A 25,135-nucleotide genomic window follows, 5' to 3' on the forward strand; every position below is an offset into this window, starting at 1 on the left:
TGTATGAGTGGTTCTTTAAATTGGGGTTTTTTAGATTGTTTTTAATATTAGATTTGTTTACATTGTCTTTTTATATTGTTGTTAGCTGCCCCAAGTCTTCGGAGAGGGGCGGCATACAAATCTAATAAATAATAATAATAATATTGGGTCATCTTTACCACTGGTTCCTCCTTTGGAACATGGAGGGGTCCTCTCTCCAGGTGGTCTCGGTTTCTGGCTGGAGAAGAGAGCCCACTGGGCAAGTTGGCTTCTCTCAGGGGGTTTTCAGGCCCCTTTCTGGTTTCGGATGCTGGCTAGGTCCCATGTTGGGAGTGAATGGCTATGCTAGCTAAGATTCTCAACAGATATGAAAGATGCCAGTTTAGGAAACAATTCTTGAGATGGCCTTCTGAACCTCAATGTAAGCGTGTTCTGCAAGTAGTTTCGAAGGGTCATGAAGTCACTGCAGATAGTGGGCGTTTTTTCATTTCTGAGTCACAAAGAATTCCAGAACTCGGTTGTGAATAGCTTTTCTTGCTGAAGGTCACCCAAGCTTATCTGATGTTCAGACTTTTAGCAAGAGTCTGCAAATACCACAACCTTTTATGCCTCCAACTTGTTAAACGCCTGCTGCCCCAAGTAGGCAGGAAAGGATGAAGTCTAAAACAAACGTTAAAAGTTGGGACTTTCCATCAGTAGTCTGAAACATCAAGGGTTTTGTGCTGAGATCAGTAATATCAATAGTAGAGAATATTTGTAGCTCAGATTGAACTATTGAATCCTTGGTGCTCTCTTGACCTTGGCTCTTGTAGACATTTCATTACTCAACTAGTAACATCATCACATTACCTAGTGGGGTAATCACAAGGAATCTCCTAGTGCCGTGGTGGCAAACCTATGGCATGAGTGTGAGAGGCTGCACATAGAGCTGTCTCTCTCTGGGCATGTGCACTGTTGCCCCAGCCCAGCTCCATCGCATTTCTCCACAATGTTTCTTGCTGTTGTTTGCATGGAAAGTCTACGACCCTATAGAGAAGGGCGGCATACAAATCTAATAAATAATAATAATAATAATAATAATAATAATAATAATAATAATAATAATACTAGTAGTAGTAGTAGTAGTAGTAGCAGTAGTAGTAGTAGTACTGGAACTTGTGCCGGAACTACCATTTACCAGTGGCAAAGAACTGTGATCGAAAATGAGCAAGCAAAACTACTGTGGGACTTCCGACTTCAGACTGACCGAATTCTGAAGCATAACACACCAGACATTGTGATCGTGGAGAAAAAGAAAGTATGGATCATCGACATCGCAATCCCAGAAGACAGCAGAATTGAGGAGAAGCAGCTAGAGAAATTAGTGAAATACGAAGATCTAAAAATCGAGCTGCAACGACTCTGGCATAAGCCCGTGAAAGTGGTCCCAGTGGTACTTGGCACACTGGGCGCAGTACCAAAGGATCTCGGCGGACATTTGAAAGCCATCGGAATTGACAAAACCTCCATCAATTGCAAAAGGCCGCTTTACTGAGATCGGCAAACATAATTCACCGCTACATCACACACTCCTAGGTGCTTGGGAAGCGCCCGACTGGTGATGGAATACGAAATCCAGCATAGTGATCTCGTTTGCTGTGTTGTACTGACATAATAATAAAAAGTTTGTTGGACTAAAAAACATGCACAAAACAGTATTCCGCCTTCGTTGCAATACATGGCCTTCCCCCTACTCTCAGAGTCTTGTGCAGCACAGTGAAATTTAGTGTGGAGCCACAATGCAACCCTGCGTCATCTCAGCTCACTCTGGCCTCACAGATGCCAGTTTCTTTTCTTGCAGAGCTGCCTGTGTTGGGATGCCCTGTCTCCCCTCTGAGCTTTAGTGTATTGCTCCTGGGCTCATCATCTCCAGATGTCAGATTTCCACCACCCAGGGGAGGGAGAAAGAGGGAGGGAGGGAGAGATGGAGAGAGAGAGAGAGAGAGAAAGACAGAGAGAGACAGAGGGGGGGGAAGAGAGAGATAGAGAGAGGAAGGTGGGATGGAGGGAGGCAAAGAGAGAAAAAGAGGGTGAAAAAGAGGGTGAAGGAAAGACAGAAATGAAATTGCAAATTTTTTCTCTATTATTATTATTATTATTATTATTATTATTATTATTATTATTATTATTATTATTATTATATATTAGATTTGTATGCTGCCCCCTCTCCGTAGACTTGGGGCGGCTAAATATAATATTTCAAAAGCAGAAGGGGCATAAAAGTGCAATTATCACATTTTTCTTAGAGCATTTAGCTGAACTCTGCCTTGTTTATCATTATTTTAGGTAGTAAAACATTATTCATATTAAACTGCTGGGTTTGCACTTTGAGATAAATAAATGGGTTTTGGATTGCAGTTTGAGCGCTCAGTCTCTAAAAGGTTCACCATCACTGTCCCAGCAGCTTTTCCAAACTACTGTAATAAATAAATGTCTAAGCTGTTGCGAGCTGCAGTTCACTTTATCAGATGTACAGAATGGCTTAAGCAGTATTTCTCCACCTTGGCAATGTGCAGACTTCAATTCCCAGAATTCCCTGCTGGCCATTCTACGCGCTGGCTAAGGAATTATGCTACCTAGTTTTGGAATGAAACGTCTGCAACCAACCAAGCTTCGAGAGGACCAAGGACTCCACAGCTCACCCCTGAGCTATGTATATTCTTTTCTATTAGAGTTGATGTTCTGTTTTTAATCTTATTTTATTTGTGAAGAGGTTCATAGTTGTTCTAAAGTTTGTTGACCTCGGCATTTGATGAAGAAGGGAACAGAGCTGTCAGAGATGATACTCTAGAACTTTTTGCATGCAATAAATCATATTACTACTGAACTATGTCTCTCTCTCCCTTCCTTAAGCTGAAGGATTTTGTGTGTGTGTGTATGTACTTTATAAAGACTATTGCACTGAGCTGGAATAGGAAGTAGCAATTTTTGCTATAAAAAGAAAAAAAAAGGCAATAGCCATCATTTTCCCCAACTTGGCTCTCTTTAAGTTATACAGTGTTCCCTCGATTTTTGCAGGTTCAAACTTTGTGAAAAGTCTATACCACGGTTAACTCAAAATTATTAATTAAAAAATAAACGTTTTTCCCCCCTATAGCATGGTTTTTCCGGCCCGATGACGTCATATGTCATCACCAAACTTCTCGTCGCCTTTAATAAATATTTTTTTAAATAAACTTTAATAAACAAACATGGTGAGTAATAATCTAAATGGTTGCTAAGGGAATGGGAAATTGTAATTTAGGGGTTTAAAGTGTTAAGGGAAGGCTTGTGATACTGTTCATAGCCAAAAATAGTGTATTTACTTCTGCATCTCTACTTCGCGGAAATTCGACTTTCGCGGGCGGTCTTGGAACGCATCCCCCGCGAAAATTGAGGGAACACTGTAATTCAGTTGCAATTAAACTAAGCTTGGATAAGCGACACACATTTGACAAAATTAATCCAGCTCCTGAAATATCTTATTTTGTAAACCTAAATCTGACTTCCTTTTTACTAGGTAACAGTTTATTCCCGACTAAGCAATTTGAGACACTTTGAAGCTTCTGACCACTATTTGTCACCATACAGATCTTGCAAGCTCCTCTCAGCACAATTGCTAATAGCTGGTGCCCAGTGAGAAACTTGTGAATACTGTACTGTACAATGAAATGGCACAATCGTAAATTCTAAAAAACCAAACACAACCTTGCAAAGTCGCCTCATAAATCCACGAGAATCCCCTCTTCCAAAAATCCAACCCATCGCTTTGCGTCTACATCACCTGCATAATCACCGTCTTCTCCTCTCTCTGCCACATACTGCTATAAAACCCATGTCACTTTACCCAATGTTTTTTCAACCTTGACAACTTTAAGATGTGTGGATTTCAACTCCCAGAATTCCCCAGCACTTAAGTATGGGGAGTGGCCGGCGAGGGAATTCTGTGAATTGAAGTCAACAAATTGGCAAGGTTGAGAAACATTGCTTTAGGTCACTCCAGATATTTGATGAAGTGAACTGCCAACTCACAACAGCTTAGGTATTTTATTTATTTATTCAGCTAGACTGACAAAAGTTCTAGCAGATTCCAGTAACCTACTAGCAGCTTTTGGGGGTACAATTTTGGCTATCATGGCTTTAGCTATTCTGGCTCTTTCTACAAAATAGAACGGCCTTCCTCCTTTCAAAGGAATTAAGGGTAACCCCATACCAGGTAACAGAAGGCTAAAAAGGGTGGTCCCATGGCCCTGGGACACTGCAACCATCATGAATAGGAAGCAGTTGCTGTCTGAATTTTGATCATGTGACTATACTGGCACTGGCATAGGACCAGATTATTTACAGGACTGTCTTCTGCCTCACATGACCCAGCGACCGGTCAGGTCACACAAAGTCGGCCTTCTCCGGGGTCCATCAGCCAAACAATGCCGACTGGCAGGATCCTGGGGAAGAGCCTTCTCTGTTGTGGCCCCGTCTCCCTGAAACCAACTCCCCTCAGAGATTCATACCGCCCCCACTCCCCTAGCCTTTCGAAAGGCGTTAAAAACACATTTATGCGAGCAGGCCTGGGGCCGTGAGCGATAGTTCCTGCTCTGGTCACTAGTATGAATGAGGAATGACTGATTTTTTTCATATTGGGTTCTGTTTTTTACTTCTCTTTTTTAACTATATTGTACTATTTTTATCTTTCCCAATTTATTTTGTAAGTCGCCCTGAGTCTCTGAGAAGAAGGGCGGCCTATAAAACAACCAAACAACCACTGATGTGGTTGTGGGTGTGTGAGGGTGCCGTGGGTCATTTTTTTTCAGTGTTGTTGTGGCTTTCAATGGTCACTGGGCAAATGATTAGAAGTCAAGGACGACTTATACACCAAATTGATTTTCTCGGCTTTCCTTGGTCAGGGTGTGTATGTGTATTTGTGATGGAATCACACTGGAGGCTTTTAAGAAAAGACCTGAGAGCCACTTGTCTGAAATGGTATAAGGTCTCCTGCCTAAGCATGGGGTTGGACTAGAAGATCTCCAAGGTCCCTTTCAACCCTATTGTTCTGTTATTAATATGACGCCCAACTTGGGAGAGGATAAGCCAGGGTGGCGCAGCATGTAGAGTGCTGTACTGCAGGCCACTGAAGCTGACAAGTAGATCTGAAGGTCAGTGGTTCAAATCTCATCACCGGCTCAAGGTTGACTCAGCCTTCCATCCTTCTGAGGTGGGTAAAATGAGGACCCGGATTGTGGGGGCAATAGCCTAGCTCTGTTAAAAAAGTGCTATTGCTAACATGTTGTAAGCCGCCCTGAGTCTAAGGAGAAGGGCGGCATAAAAGTTGAATAAATGAATGAATGAATGAATGAATAAAAAAGAAAGAAAGAAAGAAAGAAAGAAAGAAAGAAAGAAAGAAAGACTACCTGGGAGGAAGGCTGTATTGTCTCAGTAGGAATAGAACTTTGTGAATTTGCTTCAGGAAAATACCTAGAACGAACCGCCAACTCCATTGAAAACACCTTGATACCAAGTTTTAAACAAAATGGCAAAATCCTCTTTTATTAGAAATTAAACAATAGAAATCTTTGGGGTTTTTTGCCCCCCTCCCCCCCCACAAACACCCCCCTCCCAATTGCCTCCTTGAAGCTCAGTTGGGAAATATGTCACCCATAGGCATCCAGACACTTTTAGACTGGGTGGCCTGGTAGAGGAATTCTTCTCCTGACCCGGCTTCTGGATCAGTCCAACAACGTGTGTCGACTCCATAGTTCACCCACGTCCTCTTCAGGTTCCCAGCAGAAGCCCATTCCACAAGGCCGGAACCCTGTTGGTGAAAGAATCAAGACCATCATGAAACCGTTATGTTTGCTTACTTGATGGCTACAAAAGGAGAAATGGTGGCAGCCCAACCGTTAAGTATGCCCTCTTTAACGACCCCCTACAAGACAGATTTCAAAAGGTTGGTCCAAACATAACAAAACACTAAATAAAATATGAATAGTAATTGGAATCATTTGGATACCAATGCTAACTAGATGAATAGACCAATAAAGTGATAAAGCGAATACTGATTTAGAACTGAGACTTTCGAAACCTTTGCACCTTTTGAGTCATCTTGTAGGGGAGAAGGATGACATAGAATTTAATAACTAAATAAAATTTAGTTAAAAGAAATATCCTCTTCTTCCTGTTTGTTCTGGGTTGTTTATACTTCTTCCTTGTAGAATTCTCACTGATATCACTCTTTTTAACTTTCTTGACAGATGTGGCTCTATAACATCTGCTTTTCTTCTTTGATGATCTAATACAGGTTTTCTCAATCTTAATGCTGGCTGGGGAATACTGGGAGTTGAAGTCCATACATCTTAAAGTCCACAAGATTGAACAGTATCTTGTCTGCTTCCAAGTTTAAGGTTTAATACTCCTTGAGTTGGCCTGCCACTTATATTTCTCACTGGTACCATGAAGCAATATTACCAGATATTTTAATTCATTCAAGACATTAAACTATGTTTTAATTCTGGCAAGGAATCTAAAATGAAAGCTGTTTATAAATTAGACTTATCATTCTAAGTTTAAAATATTTATTTATTCCTGGTCTGCTGTCATTTTTATTGCAAGTCTCTTATTGAACAAAACAAAAATAGCTTAAAAAGATATGACTCCTTAATTTGCCACTTTTTCCTCTTCGTTTAAACCTCTGAAGATCTGGTCTCCAAATGCCAAACCACAAGTCCCCACAAAAACTCAACTCCCACAAGGGGACTTGGTGATATTAAAAAAAAAAAAGACACACATGTCTTGCATGATATTCCACAACTATCCCCCACAAAACACAACAAATATAAATCCCCATATGCTGCCAAAATATGCATCCACAAAAAGAAAAACAAAAATGACAGACCTATCCCCCAAATAACCCCTATAAAAACAGAAAAAACCCCCATATGATTCAAACTCAGAAATATAGAGGCAAACCTCAAAAATGCTCATCTTTTAAAGAAAACGTCCATAGCACACAGGCAAAATTGACTAATGTGTGTGAGAAAAAAAACCCGCAAACCATTTTTTTTTAAAAAAAAAAAACCTATTATTCTTTACAGGTCTGGCATACTTTTATTTTTTATTTATTTATTTTGTCCAATACACAATGAGGGTTTTAGTGGGTATATATCTATATACACATAGTAAAATACATGATGAAGGTTATAGAGGAGATACTCATCATAAAATATATCTAAGAAATAATAGAAAAGAAGGTATAGTAATAGAACGTATCAGTGAAAGAATAGAAGAAGAGATATAGGAATAGAAGAAAGGTATAGGAGGTATAGGAGAGCAATAGGACAGGGGACGGAAGGCACTCCAGTGCACTTGTACTCGCCCCTTAGTGACCACTTAGGAATCTGGATAGGTCAACCATAGATAATCTAGGGGTAAAGTGTTGGTACTTGAGGTACCAACCTGAGAACTGAAGGAAGAAACACAGGGAAAATAAATTAGTCATTGGCTGAACAAACCAGGCTTTTCCTCTGCTGGCTGAGAAGATTGATTTTGGCTTGTTCAATAAACCAGCTGTGGAACTCAGTTACATATAAAGCTGGAGAGGCCACAGTGCAGTATATATAGTCCTCAACTTACAACTGTTCCTTTAGTGACAGTTGGCTACAATGAGCTCTTCCATGGCGAGTTGGCCCATTCTGTTCCACAGCCTGCAAGACCACTCACCTCTTTAGACCCAAAATACCACATGGCTTGGACATCATGATGCTCAGCTAAACTTCGACTCAAATAATCCCGAGAGCCAGAGATGACATTCACCACCCCAGCAGGTACGTCGGAGGTCTCCAATACCTGTTAACAATAAAGAAATAAGGAGAAGTGGATGCTATCAACCACCTAAACCAGAGGTCCACAAACCTGGCAACTTTAAGACTTGTGAACTTCATCTCAGAGAATCCTGTTTGGGGCACTGAGAATTATAATGTAGAATGTTACTGACTTAACAACTGCAGTGATTCACTTAACAACTGTGGCAAGAAAGGCCATAAAATGAGGCAAAAATAACTTAACTTTGCTTAGTAAAGAAATACAATGCTAAATTGTGGTTGTAAGTGGACAATTATCTCGCAGGATACTAAATCAGAGAAACCTGTCCCATGCTATAAAATTCTTGCTGCAGTATATTATTGTTCAATCCATTCAGCCAAAAACAATGGGGTTTTTTTTGGATAAATGGAGGAGTCTTTTTTTAGAAGTCAACATCTCTTCCCAATTTATAGAGGATAGTGGAAGAATATTCTAATATCATTGTAAATGTTGGGATGTTCTCTAAAATGCTTCTTTTCTTCTTTATTTTTCTTTCATAAAATGTACAGTATTTACAGTGAACATACGTAGATTAAAATGTTTTCAATCTGATGCGAAAATCGGGATGTAAATCATCCCCGATATGTGTATTTTTTTTATGTTTGTGTATTTTTATATGTCTGTTTTGTTTAAAAAAAAAAAAGAAATTTAAAAAAAAGTAAATGCTTGGGGCGATGGGACAAGGTAAGATGATATATGGCGAAAGGATCCGAGACCAAGCTATAAGAAACAAGTTGGAATCACTCTATAATATGTAAAGAAATATTTCACTCTTGGGTTTAAATGATTTATACAAGAAATACCCCCAACTGGTGGTGGGGTATGATTGATTGTCTGGTGGTGGGATCACTGAGCACATGTTATATGTTATATGTTGTGTGTGTGTTTTATATTATAAAAATCATTATTATTAATAATAATAATAATAATAATAATAATAATAATAATAATAATAATAATAATAAGTAAATGCTGGGATGATTTATAGCAAAGTAGACAGCTTTGGGCTTTCCATACCTAACAAAGATGAAACATGGAAACACAATTCTCCCCATCTTCTCCCCTTAAACTAAGTATTTGAAGAAGATCTCTTGGGAGAAAATCAGATGACTTATTGTACTAGCGAGTTTTGTTCTGGTATTAGTAATGAATTCTATTGCTGTGCAGAAGCTCAATCATTTAATCATTTAATCAATTTATAAAGCTGCCCATCTCAAGAAATGATAAACTTTTCAAATAGTTCTGAGACCTTCGGGATTGGGCGATATAGAAGTCAATTAAGTAAGTATATAAGTAAGTAAGTAAGTAAGTAAGTAAGTAAGTAAGTAAGTAAGTAAGTAAGTAAGTAAGTAAGTAAATAAATAAATAAATAAATAGAAATAAAAGCAATTACATCATAAAGACAAAAATTCAAATACACAAAAATCAAGTAAAACAACAGAGTCAACAGAGCTACAACCAGGAGATGGGTCCTCCCACACTCTCAGGGCCTAAAATTTTGGCTTAAAGGTGCTTTTTCAAGAGGTAACTGAACTTTCTTGTTTTTCTTTGAAGCCATTATGCTTCTCATCGAAGAAGCTTCACACAACAATCTTTTCAGCAGTTCCAAGAGGGCTCCACACCCATTTGCACTATTCAAATGACTCTGAAGACACAGACAAACCTCCAAGGGGCCTCAATGATACTCTAAAAGAATGCAAAGGACCAGCTGTCTGCAAGGAGTATAAATCCTTTCATTCCCCACCATCTAGTCGGAACTGAAGAAGCTTCTTGCGTAGGAAGGGAAATGCCTTCAAAGAAAAAAAACAAGCAAGTCCAGTTGCCTCCTGAAAAAGCACCTTTGGGACAACCATGATGACTGAGAATCTCCATAGATGTTAAATTTTGGGTTTCTTAACGAGAATTCTGCACTTGGTTCAAGTTGGTGGGTCCTTTCAGTAAAAGCAAAAATAAGCTTCTTTATTTCTATCAGTCGTCCACCCTTGTTTTCGGACCTGAGAATCAATATTGCAATCAGATTGCTTGATTTCTCAAATGTCAGACATATTTTATTCAAAGCATCTTATTTTGAGCAGGTATTGATGGCTAGACAAGATGATACCTGTTATATGGATTACGAATTTTAATCCCAAAGGATCCAGATGATACAACAGTGATCGGACTCATTTGAGACAATGATGGATCCACATATAGACGGGAGTTTGAACAGCTAACCTTGGGGTGTGACTGGAACAATGTAGAACTGAACACACTCAAAACCGTAGAAATGGTGGTAGAGTAGACTTTAGGAGAAACAGTTCCATCCTTCCACAACAAAGAATGTTCTTTCTGCGCCAACTCAGGAAACTCAAACTGCCCAAGGAGCTGCTGATACAGTTCTACAGAGGAATCATTGAGTCTGTCATCTGCACCTCTATAACTGTCTGGTTCGGTTCTGCAACCCAACAAGACCGATGCAGACTTCAGAGGATAATCAGAACTGCAGAAAAAACAATTGCTGCCAACCTGCCTTCCATTGAGGACCTGTATACTGCACGAGTCAAAAAGAGGGCGGTGAAAATATTTACTGACCCCTCACATCCTGGACACAAATTGTTTCAATTCCCACCCTCAAAATGTTGCTACAGAGCACTGCACACCAAGACAACTAGACACAAGAACAGTTTTTCCCTGAACGCCATCACTCTGCTAAACAAATAATTCCTTCAATACTGCCAAACTTTTTACTCCAATTTCTACTAGTTTTTTCTCATCATTCCTATCATCCTTTTCCTCCCACTTAGGACTGTATGACTGTAACTTGTTGCTTGTATCCTTAAAATTTTTATTGAGTGTTTCCTCATTGCTTATTTGACCCTATGACAATCATTAAGTGTTGTACCACGTGATTCTTGACAAATGTATCTTTTTCTTTTATGTACAGTGAGAGCATATGCTCTAAGACAAATTCCTTATGTGTCCAATCACACTTGTCCAATAAATAATTCTATTCTATTCTATTCTATCCAGTCTCTTATTTGAACAACAGCATTTTTATCCCACAGAAAGAATCTAATACATTAGGATTTTTCCATCAATGCTATTCTGACCACAGAAGGTGGCTCTGCTTAATAATATACACAACAACTACACAAAATAATACTATACAGCTCTGATAACTTCAGACTGGGAATAAATGCTTGTAAAGTAGCATTGTGTTCTTTATTGTCTTTATTTATTGCTTAGACTTACTATTTGCAATTAGAAACCCTTAACATTTTTCTCACCAGACAATATTCAAAATCAAATTACTACCTTATCATCCACATAATACCCATAGCGAGACTAGCCTACGCACAGATTTGGAAAGAAAATAATCTCCCAACAGATAATATGGTTATAAGTAATCTTATGGATTACACTGAAATGTCCAGGCTCACATTTGAATTACAAAATAAACAAGAGAAAGAATTCTACCCAATATGGGAAAATTTTTACAAATGGCTTGAAACCAGAAGAAACAACTAAACAAATAAGTAAATAACAAATTGATATAACTGATCACTGTAAATAACATACTGAAAATGTAAATAATTGATAATATAGTCTAGATAAAGTAATAATGATTATTTATTATTTATATTATTTATTAGATTTGTATATAGAGAGTTTGCTTTTTGAATCATCAGAAATGTAAATAAGAAGATAGCGGTATGCCATGTGACCTTCCCCCACCCTCTCTTTTCTTTCTTTCTCTTTCTCTTTGTTTTTTGTATGTTTACATTGTTGTTTATTGCTCTTTCTAAAATGTATCGTTGTTTTATATGTGAATTTTTTTTAAAAAAATTCTCACCATTATAACCATAAAGGCATGATGAATTCTATGAAATAAAAATATGCAGCAAATCCTCCAAATGGCAAGAAGACCACATATGATGAGAAGGGGAGTAAAATATTTAAATAAGCAAGTCTGCCATGTTTACAAAGAACCACCTGAATGTTATTTAAATATTTAAATAAGTATTGCCCACAAGATACTTAAATAAGTATTGCCCACAAGATCATATGCTGCAACGTCCTGCCTGTCGGCGACTACTTCAGCTTCAACCACAACAACACAAGAGCACACAACAGATTTAAACTTAATATTAACCGCTCCAAACTTGACTGTAAAAAATATGACTTCAATAACCGAGTTGTCGAAGTGTGGAACTCATTACCGGACTCCATAGTGTCAACCCCAAACCCCCAACAATTTACCCTTAGATTATCTATGGTTGACCTATCCAGATTCCTAAGAGGTCAGTAAGGGGCATTAGAGTGCCTTCCGTCCCCTGTCCTACTGCTCACCTATATTTCCTATACCTTTCTTCTATTCCTATATGTCTTCTTCTATTCTTTCATTGATATGTTCTATTACTATATCTTCTTTTCTATTCTTTCTTAGATATATTTTACTATGAGTATCTCCTCTATAACCTTCATCATGTATTTTACTCTGTGTGTGTGTGTGTGTATATATATATATATGTAGATTGTTCTGAGTTCGGGTTTTGCCCTGTGTAATGTTTTGAGTGTCTATGCGACGTTTCGGTGAAATCACATTCACCATCATCAGGCTGAAGTTTTAAGCTTCGTGCTGCTGTAAATATGGAATGTTTACAACTGTCATTTGTTCCTTATATATAGTTTTGGGGGTGGAGATTTGGTTTGAATGTAGCAAATAGATTGGGTGACTATGTTTTAGTGATTTGATTGGTTGGTGGAGTCACAATTGCTTGAAGGATTGACATGGTGATGATTATGATATGTTTTTTTGTTTAAGGCTGGTTTCCAAATCTCTGGTAGGTGGGACGTATCATCTCTTTTATTCATGCAGAGGGGGTGTTTTTCTATACATTTTTCTATACATGTATATATATATACACCCACTAAAACCTTCATTGTGTATTGGACAAAACAAACAAACAAACAAACAAATAAATAAAAATGAATCCCAAAAAGCACACGACTGGATTTACTGGGGGGGGAAATATCAAGTCCATCATTAGGGATTTCTGTTCATGTAATGAATCCCTCAGCTGGTATCTGTCAACTATGTCAGATTATAACTTTCATTATTTCTGCATGGAATGAAAAGCATATAGGAACCTTTTTGTTTGGGGTCCCAGTCCTTTTCTTTTTATTGCTCCCATTTCCAAAGTCCCAAAGAATTATCTAGTTCGAAGGAATACCTCTCTCACATTCTTTTGACCAATCACAGTTAGCTCAAGAAACGCTATTGTGACAACAAGGTCATAAGTTCTGAAACTACTTGGCTGCGGTCATTATTTTGCAATTCTAGAGAAGACCAATTTTTGGGAAATACAGATCTAAAGGCAGCCAACAATCTGCTTGCTACTTTGACCAGCAAAACAAAATGAATCATACAGCTTTACTGGGATCCTAAACTAGGCCACACATGTCTTTTAAAAAATGATTAATATCTAAACTAATCTGCTATATCCAAAATCTAGGAGGAATGGAAGCTGAGGCATGCGGATTTTATGGATTTGAATAGTTTATATGCAATGATGGGCTGCAATTTTTTTAACAACTGGTTCTCTGCCCTGACTGGGTGAGTGGTCATGGCCGGGTGGGCGTGGCCAGGGATGTGACCGCACTCAGCCTCCTGCAGCACTCTGTCTGTCAAAACGGGATGCTGGGGGTTAATTACAAAATCTGGCTCTGCTTCGCGACATCCAGATTCAGCTTGTTTGGTTATGAAGAAACATCCCCAAAGTCAGATATACACTAAATGTAGACTGAGTTTTAACTACACATATTCACAGAATAGAATAACAGAGATGGAAAGGTCATTGGCGGTCTTCCAGTCCAACCCTCAACTTAGGCAGGATACCCTACACTTCAGAGCAATGGTTATCCAATTTTAATTCCTTTCATTTTATTAAACCATTTTAACACCTGCTTTTATTAATTGTAAAATGAATTACAAATATATTTATGTAACTACTAACACTATGACAGGGTATAGGCATTTGTACAATTGTTTTCTTATGCAATTTCCCAAAGAGAGATTAAGGCTCTTCCCAAGTGAGGAATTTCGCATTCTTGGGGTACCACAAAAGACATTCTGCCTGTTTCTTCCAGACTCAAAAGGGGAAAAATGTAGACATTCCTAAAGCAAGTTAGAGTAACAATCACCATAAGGATAATAATAACCACAACTTCTTTGGCCTGGTTTTTAGCTCCCTTTGTTTCCCCTAATTTCTCTTCTATAACCTCTTCTGAACCCAGCTTTATTATAGCGGACAATGTTAAGAATAATTTTTGAGTGCATTGTTCCCAAAAATCCTTTAATTTTTCAAAAGGTAAGAATATTTTGCTTCATTCTGTATTAATGGCTCTCTTTTGCTTTAATTATAATCTTTAGTTCTTTCTGGTTCCCTCAAATGTCCAAACTTCAAAATCCCACCTGATTTCCCCCCCTAACTGACAGCATTTTCTCATGGAAACATTTCTTGCACATTTCCAAAAATATATATACATATTTATTTATTCATTTGTCCACTACACAAATACATAGGAAGAAAAATAGACACGTAGTAATATATATAAGGGTAAAGTGAACTTAGAGGAGAGGATATATGAAAGAAAGAAAATATATATGATAAGCGAGAGAAAGGAAAGACAATTGGACAGGGGACGAAAGGCACACCAGTGCACTTATGTACGCCCCTTACTGGCCTCTTAGGAACCTGGAGAGGTCAATCGTGGAGAGTCTAAGGGAGAAATGTTGGGGGTTAGGGGTTGACACAATTGAGTCTGGCAATGAGTTCCACGCTTCGATAACTCGATTGTTGAAATCATATTTTTTACAGTCAAATTTGGAGCGGTTCGTATTAAGTTTGAATCTGTTGCATGCTCTTGTGTTGTTGCGGTTGAAGCTGAAGTACTCATTGACCAGTAGGACGTTGCAGCATATGATCTTGTGGGCAATACTCAAGTCGTGTTTTAGGTGCCGTAGTTCTAGGCTTTCTAGGCTCAGGATTGTTAGTCTATTTTCGTAGGATATTCTGTTTCGAGTGGAGGAGTGATCAATCAACAGGAAGAGTTACTAATAATAACAGCAGAGTTGGAAGGGACCTTGGAGGTCTTCTAGTCCAACTCCCTGCTTAGGCAGGAAACCCTACACAACTTCAGACAGATGGTTATCCAACATCTGCTTAAAAACTTCCAGTGTTGGGGCATTCACAACTTAAATTAGTTCTTGTAATTAATTTCAAAATCTTATTTAAAATTCACCGAGCCCCTTAGCTGGCTTGTAAATTTCCCACATCAAACGTATAATCAATCTTTTACTTTTTCTTCGGAACTAGGATTATTTTGGAATCCTTCAACTTGAATCAAATGTGCCTGAATCTCATTTTTATGCGTTTAATATTATGTTTTTATGAGGTTCTGACATTGTCAACTTCCCAGAGTTTTGCAAGTGGCCCAAATGAAGGGTTTTTTGCTAAATAAATAAATGCTCCAAAAGCCGGGGAAGGAAAAGGGAAATAGGTGATACACTCTCTGGAGTGGTTGAGGTTCACACACTGGGGCAGGTGCACATCACTCACACGTCCGTTCATGCAGTATCTGCCTTTTGTATTAATGATCTGCAAATTAGGTCAGATAGAAACATTCAGAAAATACCTGAATAAAGTCCAAGGCAGGCAAAGGGTATCGCTCACTGGGAATAATCACAACGCAGTTGCCACGAGTTATTGCTGCGCCAAACAAGCTCACAAAACTGAGGAGGGGATGCTTGTCTGGACAGGCAATTCCCACAACACCGAGAGGTTCCCGGAAGTGAATGCAGGCACCATAGAGAGTGGTTTCCTGTAGCAGAAAAGGCCAGAAGCAAAAATGTAAAGGTTTATAAAGAGAATAAAGTGTCTCCCATTAACAAAATCCCTTCTGATTGCCAGCATCCAGAGTCGCCCTTCTCCAGATCCCGTCCACCAAGCGGGGATCAGATCTGGTGGCCTAGAGGTTAATTCTCTGCCTTACAAGGCAGAAGCCCCAGAATCTAATCCCAGTGAGGATATGGCTAGCTGATGAGTCCAGAACAAGGCCATCCATCAAGCAATGTCGGTTGGCAGGACCTCGGGGAAGAGCCTTCTCTGTGGCGCCTCTGACCGTAGGGAATCAGCTGCCTCCAGAGATTCACATTATCTCCTTCCTAACCGTCTTCCGGAAAGCCGTTAAGACCAGGCTTTTCTGGCAGGCCTGGAATTAGATTGACTGCTCTGGGTGTATGGTTCTTTTTAGGATATTATTTTATTATATTACTGATTTCATTATATATTTTGATATTGTTGTATTTATCCTACTTGTTAGCTGCTCTGAGTCCACGGCACGCAGAATGAGCAGCACATAAATACAATAAATAAATAAAATAAATTTTGATTAAAGATTAAAATTATTCTAGGAGGAGCGTTAAACCAGGGGTCTCCAACCTTAGTAACTTTAAGAATTGTGGAATTCAACTCCCAGAATTCCTCAGCCAGCTTCTGGGAGTTGAAGTCCACAAGTCTTAAAGTTGCCAAAGTTGGTCACCCCTGCTCTAAACCATAACTTGAATTATATAAGACTGATTAATCAATGTGTATTCCTATTACCTTTTGGCCAACTTTGCCATTAACCTCTACAACTGTCTTCTCTTTTGGATTCTTCAGATATATGGACCAAGTCCCAGAAATCCTTAGCCAGAACAGCCTTTATTGAGGCTTCTATGGATTGAACCCCATATATTTGAAGTGTGCCAAAGTTAGAGAAAGTTATTTTAGAATTTTGAGCAGAATAAGAGTTTTCTGTTAATTTTTTACAGCAGGGGTTGAACTCAATACATTCTGTTCATAAAGCTTAGTTCTTGGACATTGAGCATAGTCACATCTCAAACTCTTTCGGGCATTCATCCACATTCCATCCATTAACAGCATGCAAAATACACCATACTTAGCCAAGGACAAGGCCCTGTTATTCTCACCTGCACAACTCCCCCATATTTGTCAGCGTAAGCTGCCCAATAAAATAGTCGGCGCACACTAGTATCCACCTCCATCAAAGCTTCCTCTTTTTCTATACCCATTAATGATTCCAGCTTTGATGCAATCTCAGCTCGACGGAGTTCCAGATTTTCAGCCAGATAGTATAAGATCTGGGCCCGGGCATGCGTTGTTTTTTTGGCCCATCTGTTATGATGGAAATAGAGCACAACAATAATGAAAATTATCTTGAATGCATTTGAGTCAATATTAAAGGGGTGGGGAGGAGAGGTCTATACTGTAAGCCAGAGGTCCCCAACCTTTTTTGCACCAGGGACCGGCTTTAAGCTAGACCAGTTTTCCATGGCCCGGTGGGGGGGGGGGAGCTAGCTGTCAGCGGCGCCGTAAAAGGGGCGATCAAGAGAGGAATGGGTGAATGAATGGACGGAGGGTGGGAAGGAAGGAAGGAAAGAGGGAAGGGACAGGAACAGAAGAAGGGTGCAAAGGAAGCAAGGAAAGGTGTGAAAGGGGAGAGTAAGAGAGGAAGGAGTGAAAGAAGGGAATGAGGGAGGAAAGAAGGGAGGAAGGAAAAGGAAAGCAAGAAATGGAGGGAGGAAAGGAAGGAAGGAAAGAAAGAAAGAAAGAAGGGGGGAAGGGACAGGAACAGAGGAAGGAAGCAAGGAAACTTATGAAAGGGGAGAGTAAGGGAAGAAGGTAGGAAGGAGAAAGAAAAGAAGAAATAGAGGAAGGGAAGGTAAAAGAGAGAAAGAAAAAGAGCAAGAAAGAAAGCAAGAAAGAGAAAGAAAGAAAGAAAGAAAGAAAGAAAGAAAGAAAGGCAACTTCAAAGAAAGGCTCACTGAGCATCTCTCACTCTCTCTCTCTTTCTATCCCTCTTTCTTTCTTTCTCTTCCTTTCTCTCTCTCCTCTTCCTTTATCTCCTCTCTCTCTCCCTCTCTCTTTCTCTCCCCCCTCTCTCCCCTTTCCCTCTCTCTTTCTCTCTCTCCCTCTCTTGCTATCTCTCCCCCCTTTCCCTCTCTCTTTCTCTCTCTCCCTCTCTTGCTATCTCTCCCCCCTCTCCCTCTCTCTTTCTCCCTCTCCCTCTCTTTCTCTCTCTCTTCCCCTCTTTCTCTCTCTTCTTCTCACTTTCTCTCTCTTGTTTTCTTTCTGTCTCTTTTGCTTTCTCTCTCTCTCACTCTTTCTTGTTTTCTTTCTCACGCTCTTTCTCTCTCTTGTTCTCGCTCTTGCTATCTCTTTCTCCCCCCCTTTCTCTCACTCTCTCTTTCTCACTTTCTCTCTATCTTGCTGTCTGTTGCTATCACTCACTCTCGTTCTCCGTTCTTCTCAGCGGTGACGCGTGCACGCCCTGCCCGCCTCACCTTTGCGAGAGCACTTTCGCCCCGGGCTCTCAGCAAGGGGGTTTGCAGGAGAGGTGGGGCCGGCGAAGGTGATATTCAATGTCGGGGGCGCACAGGCGGTTGCACGCGCTCCCTATCTCCCTGCTAGCCCACTCGGAATATTCAAAATAAGAAAAGCCTTCGCCGGCAAAGGTTTTTCTTATTTTGAATACTCCGAGTGGGCTAGCAGGGAGATAGGGAGCGCGTGCAACCGCCCGTGCGCCCCCGACATTGAAGACCTCCGCTGAGAAAAGCCTTTGCCGGCATTTCCTCTCGGCGTCAAGGAGGCACAGTGGCGGGCGGAGAGAGGGAAGGGGGGGGCAGCGGCGTCCCTCCGGGCCTTGGCGGGCCGCCCGACCCTCCCCACCTCCTGCAAACGCGGCGGGCGGCGGGGGGAGAGCGAGGAGCCGGTTCCGGCGGGCGCGGGGCTTGGCTGGCTGGCGGGGGGAGCGCCGCTGGTGGTGCGGAAAGGCCGAGGGGGCCCTGGCGCCGCGGACCGGCTGAAAACCCCCAACAGCCCGGTGCCGGTCCGCGGACCGGCGGTTGGGGACCTCTGCTGTAAGCCACCCAACCAAACAGAGGAGGCAGATGAACCTTTTGCTAGTCAGCTAATTAAGTTTGTAGGAAGCATAACACAAGAGCCGGGGTGGCACAGTGGTTAGGGTGCAGCACTGCAGGCTACTTCAGCTAACTGCTGTTGTGATTTGCTCTGGCCCAGCTCCTGCCCCAAGGAATGTGCAGGTGGATGTGGGGGAAACCTCCACATGCCGCAGGCCTGTTTTGCTCCCGATGGAATCTGCCGACAAAGCCTCCTCTGACCAAGGAAGCGTGAGTGACAGGGAAGAGGGGAGTTTGGCAGACAGCCCAGGAGATCAATCATCTGTATCATCCCTGGATTCTGAACAAGAATTAATGACACATCCACGCATGCATAGAGTGAGGCATAGGAGACAACAACTGAAGGATTATTACAAGAGAAAATGAGGCCACCTGTGGTTGGGTGGGGCTGCTGTAATTAGTGCTACAGATAAAAGTGCAGCCTGGTGTTTGAGCCTCATGGCGGTTTATCTGATTCATTGTTTCGTCAAGATCGTGGTTTTTGTGCTGTTCAAGATTGTGTGTGGACTCTCTGGACTTTAGAATTGGACTCAATTTCCTAGTTATTGGGTGAGCAATTGGATTGCATTTAACCTGTGCCTTGTGTGTACCAGAAAATCCCTTTGACATTTAAAAAGGGAGCTGTTTCTGTTTTTCTGTTTATAAAAACTTTTGGGTTTTCCTTTTATTGTGTGGTGTGTGTCTTCCTGGACTAATTACCCTGTAATTACGGGTGGTTGTAACACGCCGGCAGAACAACTGCTAGCTGTAGTTCAGCAGTTTAAATCTCATCACTATGAAATGAAAGCCGGTTGCCAAGAGTCCAAATGTGATCACGTGACACTCTCTTCCCCATTCCCCTCTCTCTGTCTCCCCCTGCCTCCCTGTATGCACAGCTATTGCAATTCTGGAGCCAAATTATACCTGCCTTTGTGGGGGGAGAAATCTATTGTAATTTCAAATAATCACTATGCAACCAGTCATTAAGCAAGGACGACTTGTATATGGCTCACCATCAGAGAACAATCCCAAGTCCATGGGTTAGATGCAGTGGCGGGCTACCGTTCCCGCCCTACCAGAACAGACCGTGAGGGCACGCGTGCCTGCCGCAAGATTTGGCCCGAATGTGATGTGAAAATGCACATGTGATTCCCGGGGGGGGGGGGGGTGTTTGCTCCCGCGGATGCACGGACGTCCTTGCGGCAGCGAGATTTGGGCAAAATTTATTTATTTATTTATTAGATTTGTATGCCGCCCCTCTCCATAGACTCTGCTGATATCTTTGCTTCTGTGCATGCGCGGAAGCAAAAAAATTGGTAATTTTTGCGGGAATCGTGCCAGTTGCACGTGTACGGCACATGCACACACGGCGGCGATGGAGCAAGGTTACACGCTCCATTTCCACCAACGGAATGGCGTTTCTGTCGTTCCGGTTAGTAGTCCATCCCTGGTGAGATGGTAAAGTAAATGAAAGGCCTGGACTCACCCAGGCGCTGCCTTGTGAGCGGCTTCCACTGCATTAAGGATGTCCTTCACGTTCCCATCTGCAACGACGGCCACTGGCTTTTCAGCATGGTCAACAATAGTTCGGGAACTCAAGGAATCTGGTCTCTTTTGAGAACCACCGTAGTACAACTTGTAGGTTTGGTCCAGCCTGTGGAAGGAAGGAAGGAAGGAAGAAGGAAGGTTGGGAAGGAAGGAAGAAGACAAAAGGAACGCGGGGAGGGAGGAGAAACTGTAATAGAGCTTTTTGCCTCTTGTTCTTTTGAACCCATTTCAAAACAAAGCTGAAAAGGAACAGGAAGGCAACAAACTCTGGGTGCGGGGATTTTATGGATAGGTTGAAACCAGGGGTGGGTTCTGGATCCTTTTGCTGCTGGTTCGCTCGGGGTCATGCCATGGGCATGCGCAGATGATGGTGCTCATGGAAACATTGCAAGAACCGGTTCCGTGGCATCATCACTGGTTTACTAATGGTTCTGAAGGTTCTGAAGAGCCAATTACAACTGGTAGGAACCCACCTCTGGCTTGAGATTTTCTCAGAATGAGATTCTCTAGAAAGGAATAGGCTGCAAAGTGATTTGCTAAGTGAAAATGTCTGGGTATTTATTTATTGATTGATTGATTTTGTCCAATACACAATGAGGGTTTTAGTGGGTATACACATGGTAAAATACATAATGAAGGTTATAGAGGATATGCTCATAGTAAAATATATCAAAGAAAGAAGAGAAGATATAGGAATAAAACATATCAATGAAAGAATAGAATAAATATAGGAAAGAAGAATGGTATAGGAGATATAGGAGAGCAATAGGACAGGGGACGGAAGGCACTCTAGTGCACTTATGCACACCCCTTACTGATCTCTTAGGAATCTGGAGAGGTCAACCATGGATAATCTAAGGGTAAAGTGTTGGGGGTTTGGGGATGACCCTATGGAGTCCGGTAATGAGTTCCACGCTTTGACAACTCGGTTAATGAAATCATATTTTTTTACAGTCAAGTTTGGAGCGGTTAATATTAACTTTAAATCTGTGCTCTTGTGTTGTTGTGGTTGAAGCTGAAATAGTTGCCAACAGGCAGGACATTGTAGCATATGATCTTGTGGGCAATACTTAGATCATGTTTAAGGCGTCTTAGTTCTAAGTTTTCTAGGCCCAGGATTGAAAGTCTAGTCTCGTAGGGTATTCTGTTTCGAGTGGAGGAGTGAAGGGCTCTTCTGGTGAAGTATCTCTTCACCATTTTCAAGGGTATTAATGTCTGAGATGCGATATGGGTTCCAAACAGATGAGCTGTATTCGAGGATGGGACAAAGTCCTTCTATTAAACTTAGTTCTTTATGTTCAAAGGCTACAAACACCCCCCTCCAATATTTTCTCAAAACTGAGATACAAAATAGGGTTATGAATTCTGGTTATTACATGAGAAGGGAAAGATGTATTTTATTTTATTTTGTTTGTTTGTTTGGCTTCTATGCCGCCCAATCCCATGGGATTCAGGGCATCTTACAACAATTTTATATATAAAGATTTTATATTTTTGCTAAAATGCACCTCAGTTGCTGGACATGAGAGAACCAGGCCTCTCTTCTGGATCATATAGGGTGGGTTCCCATTCCTGCTCCCTCCAAGGTTCACATCTCTGCTCTCTCACAAAGCTCCCTCATTGTCCTGGGCCCGATTATTGTTCTTAATATTTAGCTAAAGTAGGGGAATTCTGTATATTGAGCTTTGGAAGAAGGATTAGGTGTTGGACAATGAATCAGAATAGATGCTGAGATTTATGCTAGCCACTTTTCAAAAACTCATTAATGAGCTGCACTCCAGAACTAGGCGATGGCACCATCTTAAACAAAAACACCACAATAAAGATCCTTTCCTGTTTTTTCTTAAGCCCCATTGTAAATTCTTGCTGAAACATTAATTGAACCTTGCACTGGTTGTAAAGCTTCAGCAACTCTGGATAAAGGGTCACCTTTTCCCAATAAAAGTGTAGGCTAAAGGGGGCCAGACATCTTTATTGTAGCGTTTAAAGTGCTGGACTAGAAACTAGCCAACCTAGTCCTCCCAGAAGCATGTACTACTCTGAGCCCAACTCATCTGCCAAGGTTGTTGCTATGGGAAAATAGAAGTAGGAAGCCTGGTGCATATCACTTTGAGCTGTATAAAAACAATGTACGCCTGGCAGACTCGGACCTTACAAAGAGAATCAATATAAAATCTTTTTATTAGTGGTACTTGGCCCCAAAAAGATTGGTGAAGATATACCCAAATTGTAATGATGAAACTAAATGACAAAAAGGACTCGGACTACTATTCTACCTGGACAAAATGATATAAATGGACACAAAAAAGAAATGTAAAACAAGAATATGTAAATGTAAAAAAAGAATATCAAAAATGATTGTGTATACAATGTATAAACATATAATATATTGATATGAATGTAAGTATATGGATGTCAACACACCTAAAAATATGAAGATGTAAATATTTTAAAAATCAATTAAAAATATGGTAAAAAACCCCAAGGCAAAATATACATCTAATAATAACACGCAATCCCCAAAGTAGCACATATGCTCCGTTAGGTCTAGCCACTTTTTAAACATCTCAAGGATTTTGATAAGAATTTCAGAGAATGTGTAACAACTCACCACAGGACAATTCACTGTGGTGCTCATTCCTTTAGTAATTCAACATCAAAGCATTACAAAAAGCTGGTAGTCATAAGAATTATTTATTTTGATACAAGAGGTAAAATAAATGTAAATGAGAATGTGGTCAAGCAAAAATAAAAGATCTATGCGAATGCACTGAGTGAATTAGCCGTGGGAGTGACCCCATTCTGTCCCGAGGTATCATAGCTGTGTAAGTTCATCAAGTTTGATTTTCTGTCTTTATTTTTTATTTTTTAATCCTTGGTACAAAGTGCGCGGAAGTAGTTTTCTGAGAAAAATCAGGCCCTTCCACACTTACCTTGGAATGTCTGCTTTCAGCTCAGGAACCGTAGAGCAGGGAGCTGGGAGATCAGTCTTTGGTGAGGTAGCAAATGTTTCAAAATTCATATTCATACAACCGATGCGTGGTTGAGTTTCCCAGATTGGTCTCACGTATTCATAAAGTGCCTGGACGGAAAGAATCCAGAATGAAACTTAGAGATGTGCTGGGATCCTCTCTGCCAGCCATTTACGGCGTTTCCTATTTAATATTTTTAATTAATTTTTCTTAAAATAAACAGACATACATACAAACATTAAACATAAAGTGGGGGTGCATTTCCCCCGCTTCTCTTGAAAGTATAGATTCAAATACAGAAAAAGAATACATAATTGAATATATGTTGAATATTAAAAAGTCTAGTAAATTTGGGTTAGAATTTTCAAAATCTTAAGTACTATGCATATATAAACTAAAATTCTTAATATGTTGCTTATACATAAACTAATATACCATAATCATCAAACAATATATTTAATCTAATTTTAACTACTATACGTATATAAACCAAAATTCTTTATATGTTGCTTATACATAAACTAATATACCATAATCATCAAACAATACATTTAAACTAATTTTAACTACTATACGTATATAAACCAAAATTCTTAATATGTTGCTTATACATAAACTACTATACCATAATCATCAAAGAATACATTTAAACTAATATTAACATTGTTATCACCTAGGTAAAAACAAATACAAAAGATTAACTAAAAATAAATTTGTATACTGTATCTTACAGTGTTTCCTTACTAACCTCTTTGCCTCCATTCTGTCCATGGCCGCTTTCCTTATATCCTCCAAAGGCAGCTGCTGCATCTAACATATTGTGGCTGTTGATCCAGACTGTTCCAACCTGCAAACTAAGAAGGCAGAAGACAAAAAAGGGTGTGAGATTTCAAGTAGCACAGCACGAAAAAAATTGACATTTTTGCTCGTTTGGTGCAGAGAGTCCTTGAGTTACGACCACAACTGAGCCTACATAGAAATACAGTGTTCCCTCAATTTTCGCGGGTTCAAACTTCGCGAAACATCAATACCACGGTTTTTTAAAAATATTAATTAAAAAATACTTCACGGTTTCCCCCCCTATACCACGGTTTTTCCCGCCCGATGACATCATATGTCATTGCCAAACTTTCGTCTGCCTTTAAAAAACATTTTTTAAAATAAACTTTAATAAATAAACATAGTGAGTAATAATCTGAATGGTTGCTAAGGAAATGGGAAATTGTAATTTAGGGGTTTAAAGTGTTAAGGGAAGGCTTGGGGTACTGTTCATAGCCAAAAACAGTGTATTTACTTCCGCATCTCTACTTCGCGGAAATTTGACTTTCGCGGGCGGTCTCGGAACGCATCCCCCGCGAAAATCAAAGGAACACTGTAGTACAGATATATAGATATAACACTGGAAAATTTTTAAAACTACAATCCAAATCAAACTAATATAAATTTACAACTACTCTTTAAAAAAAAAGAACGACACTCCAACGATAAATATGAACTTTACGTCGTAAGGAAACAATGCACCAGCTTATTGCTGGTTTCATCTTCTATCTTTTTCCTATCCTCGTTCTCTTCCTTTCTCACTTAGCAGTTTTATTCCTTTTCCTTCTTCATCTCTTTCTTTTTGTTTTCTTCTTTTTTCTTCCCCTTTTCTTCCCCTCTCTCTCTTCCTTTCCCGCTCTAATTTCTCCTCTTTTCTTCTCCCCTATGTAAATATGTATACTATTTTAAAAATTGCATACTTTAAAGTTACACAAATTTGTAC

At 40.1% G+C, this 25,135-nt stretch overlaps 1 protein-coding gene across 1 annotated transcript in view; it reads right to left on the reverse strand.

Moving 5' to 3' along the window:
* Nucleotides 1–5,513: 5,513 nt before the first annotated feature.
* The window catches only part of ALDH16A1 (aldehyde dehydrogenase 16 family member A1), a 58,047-nt gene continuing 38,425 nt past the window's right edge, over nucleotides 5,514–25,135 (reverse strand). Inside the window, exons 12-18 of the mRNA XM_070728552.1 lie at nucleotides 24,122–24,227; nucleotides 23,335–23,483; nucleotides 20,340–20,507; nucleotides 16,865–17,069; nucleotides 15,529–15,714; nucleotides 7,711–7,836; nucleotides 5,514–5,806 (exon numbers count right to left, since the gene is read on the reverse strand). Of these exons, the coding sequence (XP_070584653.1) occupies nucleotides 5,630–5,806; nucleotides 7,711–7,836; nucleotides 15,529–15,714; nucleotides 16,865–17,069; nucleotides 20,340–20,507; nucleotides 23,335–23,483; nucleotides 24,122–24,227 (1,117 nt within the window). The 3' untranslated portion in view covers nucleotides 5,514–5,629. The remainder of the gene's footprint in view (nucleotides 5,807–7,710; nucleotides 7,837–15,528; nucleotides 15,715–16,864; nucleotides 17,070–20,339; nucleotides 20,508–23,334; nucleotides 23,484–24,121; nucleotides 24,228–25,135) is intronic.

The sequence above is a fragment of the Erythrolamprus reginae genome, chromosome Z, assembly GCF_031021105.1.
Source record: "Erythrolamprus reginae isolate rEryReg1 chromosome Z, rEryReg1.hap1, whole genome shotgun sequence".
Taxonomy (NCBI): Eukaryota; Metazoa; Chordata; class Lepidosauria; order Squamata; family Dipsadidae; genus Erythrolamprus; species Erythrolamprus reginae.